Genomic DNA, 10,241 nt, shown 5'->3' on the forward strand with positions numbered 1-10,241 from the left:
CTTTAGTGAGGTCACCAAACTATTAAACTTTGAGGAAACACTCTAATACACCTGCTTGGTAGTTCTTCATTGGTCTTAGTGATCTCCACATCAGCATCTAATCTTATAGATTATTTATCTTCTACGATATAAACTGCTATGTTGCATATGATTTCCTACTGTAAGCTGATTCTCAAGGTTTTGAATCCTATCTCATGCTAGTTCTTAAGATCTTTCCATGCTTCAAAAGTTATGATAATATGCTAAATTAGAGTCATCACCAAATCAATGATGATGTTGGTGAGGGACGTTGGTGAGGATGTTACACAATGTATTTGCATTCCTTCACCTCCATGCCAAAGCGAGAGAATAATTTGGTAGTATGGTCTATAGTGAATCTATTGGATCCAAAGTAGGACCCGGCTTTGTGCATCAACCTCTGTTGCGGGTTCCCACTACTCAGATGAATGAAGAACGTAATATTGAACTTTCAAAGGGTGTAATTTTTCCCATCCAACTTTCCATCACTAAACGGTGGAGGGGATGTGCACAATGGGCTGCGTTATTTTCAAGTTGGGCCATCTATCCAAATCTGCCTTCAAATAGCAAATTGTCAAAAGTAAGCTTTACCTAGAGCCTAAGCTATGATACCATGTAAGAAAACACAATAGGTGAAAATAGGATTTTCACAATATAAAGCACTTGAAACACAATAATGGAAGTTAGATCTTCACAGTACAAAGCACTAAATTACAGAAAGAAGTGGAGAGTGAATAATATTAGTTGCAAACTTTGATTATAAATTAATGGATGTGTCCACTCACCCGTGTGCACTTCGAGTAAGGAGCTTTGATGATAACCCACACAGACTTTAGATGGAGGATATCTTGTTCACAAGAGTTCTTGAATACAATGAACTCAATGATGAACAAAGGCTACCAAACTAGTCTATATAGTGCCTAGGTTTGGCATGGCCACATCTACAAACCCATGACTTGGTCCAAAATGATGAGCAACCATCTGACTAAGGCTATATTAAACTTTAACAAAGTCTAATAGGGACTTTACATAGTTCCCATGGACCCTCAAGCAGAGAACAATGTGTTCTCGGTTTATTGTCTATAGCACTCATTAATGCCACCACATAGCCTGCACAAGCATGTATCCTACTTCATAGAGTGCCAAGTCTACATAAGCTATCTTCCAATCATCTAGCCACATATGAACACCATCTAGTGTTTAAACTAGGAACTGTTAGGTGTGTGGGTTGTTAAACCCCAGTGAGAGTGTGTAAGGAGTACAACTAATTAGGGGGGAATGAGAGAGAGATACAGAGATGATAGACCAGCAAGATATTCAACACATTAACATAGGATTAATAAGGGGACACCACCTAGTGTTTAAACTAGGAATTGTTAGGTGCGCAGGTTGTTAAACCTCGGTGAGAGTGTGTAAGGAGTACAACTAATTAGGGGGGGGGAATGAGAGAGAGAGAGATGATAGACTAGCAAGATATTCAGCACATTAGCAGAGGATTAATAAGGGGACGAAGGGGATTACACACGAGTTGTGGGAAAAGCATATTTATATTATAAAAAATGGGTCCTTTTTATAGGAGAGACCCCCTTTTACAAAGGTGAAGCTATCCTGCCACTACATACGCCATATGCAAAACATGATGACAAGTGTCCCTAATAGGTGACACTTTGCCACATATCACTACTGGCATAATTTCCTTCTAAGAGGCAATTCGCACATAAAAGAACTCATACACACTAGCCGATGGTTGTTCACACATCAAAACTACTTTATCTAAACCCTAAGCTTACATATAATACAATGCTTTATTTAAACTAAGCTTACATATAATATAATGATTTATTTAAACACTAAGCTTACATATAATACAATGCTAGCTTACACAACCACCTAATACTGGTTTATTTCCATATTAATCACTATTAATATTTAACATTCCTCCCGTGGTGAAAATGTGGCTAGAAATCACAGTCGTCATTGATTAGGTTAGCTTCTATCAGCTACTGCTATTTGTGGTCAAAGGTATAAGTGGAAAAGTTTGTAGAGCCTTTACCATCTTTCTTCTTTGTAAGTCTCTTCCTGACACTCTTGAGTCACAAAGAAAAGTACTTATACACATAACAAAGAAAAATCAATACACAAGATTGGGTCTAATTTTCCCCCACACAAGAGTAAGCCCACACTTCCTCTTGGTTTCTTTTAATTGTCATATTAACTTGAAAAATCTTGTGGGGCTCAAAATAGCTTCCACTTTCAAAATGTGTCCATTTCAAGCAAAAATAGCTTGCTTTATTGAACGTGTTTAAGTCTAAGTACTCAAAATAAGTGTGGACCTTTAACCATGTAAATGTGTGCAACCTTTATAATAAAACCAAATGTTCATAATAAGGAAGCTTTCATACGTCCAAATAAATATTTTTTACTAATAAATATGAACGCCACCTAAAATTGAATAAATAGCACGCGTTGCACAAAACCAAATAATAACCACCACGGACACCCAAAGGTGAGTGTGTCTCAAAATCTTCCTAACCACCACTAGCTGGCCTCTATTATCCAACCCAAGGATCTGCACTTACATCAACTATGCCAATAAATTAGTAAATTAATCGATTAACAATATAAATAACCATACAAAACTCAATAAATATAACCTATACTCTCATGCATGTATGTGGGATGTTTTTTTTGAATGGTTGTGCTCTTATTCCATAAGATGGTTGTATCCTCTAAGGCACTGGTTTCATCATCTTTTCTCGTGAATTTGATCCTACATCCATGTTGTTCGTTAGTTCCACATAGTCCTATCACCAAAATCTCGAATGTGAGACTTGTTTATCTTGGAGGTAGCTACAACTAAAGGAGGCTGCTCATGGGTCTTCTACCCTTTTTTCTCTTCTTATCTCCCCTCAACTCCTGTCACATTTTGCTTCTCTTCCTTCCGGCTTATTTCCTAGATATGTTGGTTTGGAATAACACTTTTGACCACTAGTGCGCATTCAAAATTTTTGAACAGCATTTTCAACAACTGGTGCATTCGAAACTTTTGAGGCCTTGGCTTGCTTCACTAATGTTCACGTTGTTGCTAATTTTTACAGATGCTTTGTTCTTCTTATCTTCTTGTTTTTGAGGTGCAGATTCAATTTCATCATTATCTTTGTCTTTTACTCCATTGTAACATTCTTCCTCATTTGATTCATCATCCGACTTCATGTTGAGACAGTTTTTTGATATCTTTTTGGTTCTTGCCAATAATCTTTCCACATTGTTTTTTGATATCTTTTTGGTTCTTGCCAATAATCTTTCCACATTGTTTTCTAGTTCTGCTATTATGATCATACTTGCATATGACTCATGGTTTTCCTTGTTATGCTACAAATGCTAGTTCCTTGCTTCATTCAGGAACTTTGATAAATTCTTCAATTCCTTCTTTGCTACAAACCATCATCAATATTTGGCATACTATGAGGCTTTTATATCCGAATGCTAAGGTGACCAAGCAATGCTCTTTAAGAGCCATTCCGATGTGTCATATCATAACCGCTTATGTGGCATTACTCCCCACCATGAGTACATTGATGGCCTAGGTTCTTGAATTTGTTCCTACTTGTATATTCTAGTGCTTTCCTATGCTAACACTAGCCTTATTCAATGGGTTCCAAACTCAGGTATATAATAATCTAGTCCCCAAGTAGTAATAAATACATTTAAGTTTGAAGGTTTTAAAAATGGCAGTTTCTAGGTGCAAATTTCTTGAAATATACAAAAAGCTCTCCTTCGCTAGGGCTTGGTAATGTTAGGAATGGAAAGTTGGAAAGAGATCTATAAATTCTCCTGATTGATCGAAGATGTCTCGAGTATTGTCCACCCTTCCATATTCAACTCTTCTTATTTCAAACCCCAAACCAGTGCTAGAAAAAAAAAAGGTATTCTTGTTATAAAGTTGGCATATAGTAGAAATTTCAAAAACAAAAACTGGATAGATTTAAGAGTTGTCCTTGTTTTCATTGGTTGAAAAATATGTTTTTTTTAGAGCACCGCCCCCAACATGATGTGTAATCACTAGTGGGATTTCGTTTTCTCTCGCAAGACTCTAGTATAATATAGATAAAAGCAAGTCACCAATGGCCTAACATTAATAAATCACCGATGGAATTTTTAAAGGAACCTTCCTATCACAAGTTTAAAAGCAATGTGTCCAAGCATGAGAATCAACTCTATCGTCTTACATATTTCAAACCCCCAACCAGTGCTAGAATTCTTGTTATAAAGCTGGCATATAGTAGAAATCTCAGAAACAAAAACCGGATAGATTTAAGAGTTGTCCTTATTTTCATTGGTTGAAAAATATGTTTTTTTTAGAGCAGCGCCCCCAACTTGATGTGTACTCACTAGTGGCATTTCGTTTTCTCTCGCAAGACTCTAGTATAATATAGATAAAAGCAAGTCGCCCATGGTCTAACATCAATAAATCACCAATGGAATTTTTAAAGGAACCTTCCTATTACAAGTTTAAAAGCAATGTGTCCAAGCATGAGAATCAACTCTATCGTCTTTGTTTTATTGTTTGAGGAGGATTCGTCTTAAAAGGAGCTTATCCCTTTGGAAGTTGAGCAAGTGGTACATTAATAGAATTCTAATCAAAAGCTACATATCAATAAATAATGCCATGATCCACAAGGCTAGGTAGTAGTGTTGACTTCTACTACCTAGCAATGGCTGAACATGACCAAAAATTAAATATAACATCTTAGCAACACCAAGTGCACTAATTCAATATGAAATGAAAGCAATTCTTACATAATGAAATGAAAGCAACTTTGATATAATGAAATAAAATTAAAATCAAGTAAGGGTACTACAACTTGTGGGCTTGGGTGGCCACTTGGCACTGGCTGGTGCATGGCTCGTGGGACTTTATGGGGAGGAGAGTTGATGTGTCGTACATTGATGCTGGACATGGGTCGTAAATTTAATGGTTGGAGGCATACCAAACACACTTGAGCAAAGTCGTTACTAGAGTTGCATGCCACCAGGGTAGATTCAAACCCACTGCCTCCACTTTGCCACCGGGGTAGATTCGAACCCACTACGTCCACTTTTCCACTTTGATCTACAGTCAGCCTATATCCTAGGAGGCAATTACATCCTTTTTGAGAAGGAAGAACAAGCTCCTCTTTAATGACCACATTCAAATTTGATTTTATTTGGCTAGTTTGACTTGTTACCTGGTCTAGGACAGTTGGTGCAAGTTGAGTCATAACCCCAACTCTTCTGGATCCTAGTGTGATCACACACGTTTGTACAAGCACTGCTGGAAATTATTTCATCCCCAGATGGACTTTCCCATGCATATTCATGCTTGTATCTGGCTCCATATGAAGCCCTGCATTGGCATATCTTAGCAGAGATTTTCTAGCATTTTTTCTGCCATTTTTTTGGGTATTTTTTAGGCATTTTATAGCATTTTTTGCTACAACCTTACTGTCAGCCTGCTACAACTGACCGACCAGCATACTGAGGTACTATAAAAGGGTTGGCTCCTTTTTTCTCTCACATCATCTCATTTTTCAGCTTCTGCAATGATAGGCAACATCTACGGGACCTCCCTCATGTTGTTCCACATGATGTACTACCTTTTCTGGTGATATTCAGCAGTGATCTTCTTTTCTCCTTTATGCTTGATATCCATATACAGTGTTGTACAATTCTTGCAGCATTTCTGAGTGGGTATCTCAGCATAGTACCCATTTTTTCATGGTATCAAAGCGGGAAACATCTACAACAAGGACCTACTGCTTTTGACTGTGTACAGCATATAGGAGCTGTTTACTGCTGTGTTTCTTCATGAGTAACCTATGTTTTACAATGGAGCTACAGGACTGCCTCAAGTGCTGCAATTTCTTACTACTGTAGGCTGTGTTTTCTGCATAGCTTCTACATTTTTACTGTTATTAGCTGAAACCCTCTTCATAGGTGCTGAGGATAGGAACCCTGAGATAGTATGCTTCTTCTATTTTCAAATTTCCACCCTCCCTTCCCTTTCTTTCTTCTTTCTCTTGCTGTGCACAGCTTGAGAGGAGGTACTTTGTTTTTTTCAGTAGACATGGCTTCGGGAGACCACTTCTCTACAACCATTCCTTCTCCTCTCTTCACCCGCTCCATCACAACCTGTGAAAGAATGGGTACTATTTGAGATACCCACTCCCAAAAATGCTGCAAGAACTATACAACACTATATATGGACAGAAGCATAAAGGAGAAATGAAGATCACTGCTCAATATCACCAGAAAAGGTAGTACATCATGTGGAGCAGCACGAGGGAGGTCCCGTAGATGTTGCCTCACACTCCAGAGGCTGAAAAATGAGATGATGTGAGGGAAAAAAGGAGCCAACCCTTTTATAGTACACCTCAGTATGCTGGTCTGCCAGCTATAGCAAGCCGACAACAAGGCTATAGCAAAAAATGCTATAAAACACCTTAAAAATACCCAAAAAATGGTAAAAAAAAATGTTGAAAAATCTCTGTTAAGATATGCCAATGCAAGGCTTCATATGGAACCAAATACAAGCATGAATATGCATGGGAAAGTCCATCTGGGGATGAAATAATTTCCAACATGCACGTGTATGAATACACGCATAGCATGCTTGACTACACTGGTAGGTTTTTTCAATTAATTTTCCTTCAGTATTATAATTTTATGAGTAAATAATTTAATATCTAGAAGGCATGGCTTGTTACATATGTATTTGCAAATCACTTTACTTGTTGCTCGTTGTCTAATCAACAGAGTGCTAGAATAGCAAAATTGCTTAGATTCACAACCAATCAGCACGCTAATTGTCAAATGATATCAAGTAAGCTGTGAATGAATCTCACCTGCTCGATTTTAAAACAGATCTTCAGAATATTCTTGCCTTAACACAGATTCTTTAGATTGCAAACAAGTTAGCAAAACGATCAAGACTCCCCCTTCGAAAGCACCACTAAACCAAGCTTTGCTTACAAGCTTGGTTAGAAGAATGCATCAGTACGAATGACAAGCAACTACTTTACTACCTGGCTGAAAATCAGAACAAGGGAAATCTCCATTTGAATATGCAGTAACAAGCAACTGCAAATGATTATCCACCCATATGCATGGGTTTACATTTATCAATGGCTGAGTTTAATCCCAAAAGAGGTCAGCCCTTAGGCTCATTGCCATCCTCGCAGGTTGTGCTCAAGCCACCCATGGGAAACGTTGACAACCTATCAAAAGATCGACAAACTTCAATGCAATCTTCTTTTGGACTTGCAAATCTTCCAAACCAGTACCTGCATAAACACTATGTGACTCCAGTACTCGGAAGCATCTGAAGAAGATGAGATGCCAGTTCATGTGCTTGTTGGAGAATTCAGTTTTCGGGTTCGCACATGCATACACATATCACTTCTTACCAATGCGGAGCAAAGTGTCTCTCTCAGTTCGAACCTTGCTCAGTGATAATGCATGCAATCTCGCTTCGGACTTCGAATTCTTATGAACATGTTAACATTATGTGACTCCAACTTAATGCAAGTTATGTCTTAAGTACTTGCACTTTTCAGGTTCATATACGGATTCACAACACCTCTTGAAGGGAACATTCACTAGAAAACACTAAGCTTGACCTTGCTCTACTACAAGCTCCATGCAAAGGCAGCAAAAAAATGAGCATTCTTGAAGCAACACCTGGCTTCTCCTCTACCTTGACAGTGGTGTTAGCATAGACAACCTGCCCTGTTTCTCTTGCCATAAGTTATCTCCATGCCAACTTCAGAGCAGAATTTACTGTGCCCACACAATCATGTGGTGCAAATCACAATCATCACGGTATAACAAAAATTTATAAGAACTCTCTTGAAGAGAAAATCATATAAGGGCACAACAGTCCCCAGTAGGTAGAAATTACCTGTGTCAAACATACGATATGTTCACACAAGCACCGGGCGCTCTCTGAGCAGTATACCTAAAAACCATGAGTACAAGTGCTTCCTTATTTCCTTCGAATACGACTTGATGTCGAGTCACCTTTTCCTCAAAGTAAAAGTATGATACTCAGCTTAAGTCTATCTATGTGCAGATATATAACAAAGGGTTCAACTAGTTCAGCTTGTACAAGCCTTTTACCAAGCTTATAAACAAGAGAGATGTTGTTCAATTTGCCCATCTGTCTCATCACAGCTAGTACGGTATTCTTGTCAGGTAGAAAACCTTGGTCCAGCATCTCCAGAAATGCATTAATGGCCTCCTCCATATGTCCTCCATTCATGAAGCCTCCAAAGAGAGCTGAGTAAGACTTCTTGTCAGGGACTGGTCCATCTGCCTTCATTGTGTTTAAAATGAGCCTTATAGCGTGTTGGTGATTGCCATAGGCACAGATTCCTAGCACAACATTATACAGCCTTGCATGGATGATCTTCCCTGTAAGCTTCATTCGCCAAAGCGCACGCATAGCCTCGAGACCACGGCCTGCAGCACAATACATGGCCAGCAGCTTCTGGTGTATGGCAGCTGCTGAATCTGGATGATGCTCCTCCAACGCCCATCCTGCGATTTGCTCTGCTTGCTCATGCAAGCTTCTCTCGTACTCCTGGATTGCAGCCTTGTCAGTGTCCTCAAGCTGCCCCACCATGCCTCTCTTCTGATAAACCCCTAATTCTCGGAGTGTGCGAGTAAGCTGCTGTTGTTCGGAGATGGCAGCGAGCAAGGCTACATTGTAGATGCGGAAAGAAACCTTGGATCTGTGGCTGTTCCTAGCACGAGAAACTAGCTCCATCGCCTGGCGCTGATCATTGCTGCGTGTCATCCTCCAGATCAATGCCACTAGGGTACTTTGGTCATCGTCAGAGAAGTGGTCCAAGGCCAGTGCCAAGGCATCTTCCTTGGATCCCCTGTCCCAGTATGCACATACCAGGGCTTGCAGGATGTCAGGCTCCGGCTGCAAGCCCACGCAGGCCATGTCCTGCAGGAGGCTTTTCACATCCTCCAAGGAGCCCCCGGTTCCCACCACATCCATGAGCCATTTGAACATGATGGACATCATGAGATCTCGGGTGTCATCCCCTGCTCGGCCAGCTCCCTGCATCCACTCAAAAACCTCCAGAGCGTACCATGCGTCGCGGCCCTCCTGCGAGAAGTAAAGCAGCATGAGCTGCAGATCCTGGGTGGACAGCCGCTCCCGCATCCCTTCCAGCACTTCCTGAGGTTCTCGAACCATCACCTCCACCTCGTAGATGGCCGCCGCTACCGCCGCATCATCATCGCCTGCTGATGAGCATCTGCAGACCCCGCCGCTCCTCCTTCTCCTCCTCCGTTTTCTCCTGCAAGAAGGTTCGCCGATGAGGAGCCGCCCCAATCTCGCCGGCGGCTTGTGACATGCCAGCAGGAAGATGTCGCCGAATCGTCTGCTTCCACAGCTCCAGGCGGCTAGCGAGGCAGATTTTCTTCGAGTTTCCAAAGGATAGCAGGCGTTCTCAAGAATGCAGTTCGTCTGCAAAACAGCCATCACCAGTTCGGCGATGATCTACGGCATAATAATAAGAACTTAGAAGCAAAGAAAGGCCCAAAATATATATATATATATATATATATATATATATATATATATATATATTTTTTTTTTTTCTTGGAAAAAAAAAACCAAGAACACGTTCAGCCACTTTGACGTTTCGCTTTAGAAATATTAAATTATGAAAAGCTATGCTACTTTCCATTGTCTGCTGCAAGCAATGTGGTTATGAAAGGATGAAAGGGATGATAGGGCACTAAGGAGCATTGTGATCAATTGTTTGTCGGTAAACGATTTACCGATAGATGCGCCGTCCAACTTGGATTGCCATTCCTCTAGGAATTCAAAAACGGTTTGATTTTCTAATAATGTAATGGTCATAAGTTTCTTATGTAGAGCTACTTGAGAAGCTGTGCTTGAGTGCTCATTTGAGTTTGTCCCATATGTCTGTGGAGGTACGTAAACTGCGGAGTAATTGAAGTTGTCTATTTCGAGCCTAGGGATTATATATGAGCGAGCTTTTGAATTCCAAGTTCATATGTCTGTGTGGCAAGGCTGTGGTTGTGTTATTTGCAGCAATGTGCACATAGAGGGAGCTGGTTGGTCGAGATCCACGTTGTCTCTATATCCTCCTCTGAAATGTGTCTTACCTACATTCACGATAATAATTTCAAAGCATATTTAA

At 40.1% G+C, this 10,241-nt stretch overlaps 1 protein-coding gene across 2 annotated transcripts; it reads right to left on the minus strand.

The window, feature by feature from the left end:
- Positions 1–7,087: 7,087 nt before the first annotated feature.
- On the minus strand, positions 7,088–9,607 carry LOC147628351 (pentatricopeptide repeat-containing protein At2g30100, chloroplastic-like). Of its 2 annotated transcripts, XR_015268076.1 has the most exons (2): positions 7,958–9,607; positions 7,088–7,836 (listed from the first exon to the last, which is right to left on the minus strand). XR_015268076.1 is itself a non-coding variant. In XM_086813441.1 (1 exon), exon 1 carries the CDS (start codon positions 9,551–9,553, stop codon positions 8,084–8,086), a length of 1,470 nt encoding a protein of 489 aa, XP_086669567.1. In that variant the 5' UTR covers positions 9,554–9,607; the 3' UTR covers positions 7,891–8,083. The 2 variants fall into 2 exon arrangements, 1 of the variants encoding a protein (XP_086669567.1); XM_086813441.1 differs by lacking the exon at positions 7,088–7,836 and having other exon boundaries at positions 7,891–9,607.
- Positions 9,608–10,241: the final 634 nt, after the last annotated feature.

Source organism: Cibotium barometz, chromosome 19 (assembly GCF_041138505.1).
Source record: "Cibotium barometz isolate CiBa-2024 chromosome 19, ASM4113850v1, whole genome shotgun sequence".
NCBI lineage: Eukaryota > Viridiplantae > Streptophyta > Polypodiopsida > Cyatheales > Cibotiaceae > Cibotium > Cibotium barometz.

Excerpts from the sequence above, each read along its gene's own strand:
- LOC147628351 (XM_086813441.1), bottom strand. The coding sequence starts at position 9,553 with ATGGCTGTTTTGCAGACGAACTGCATTCTTGAGAACGCCTGCTATCCT.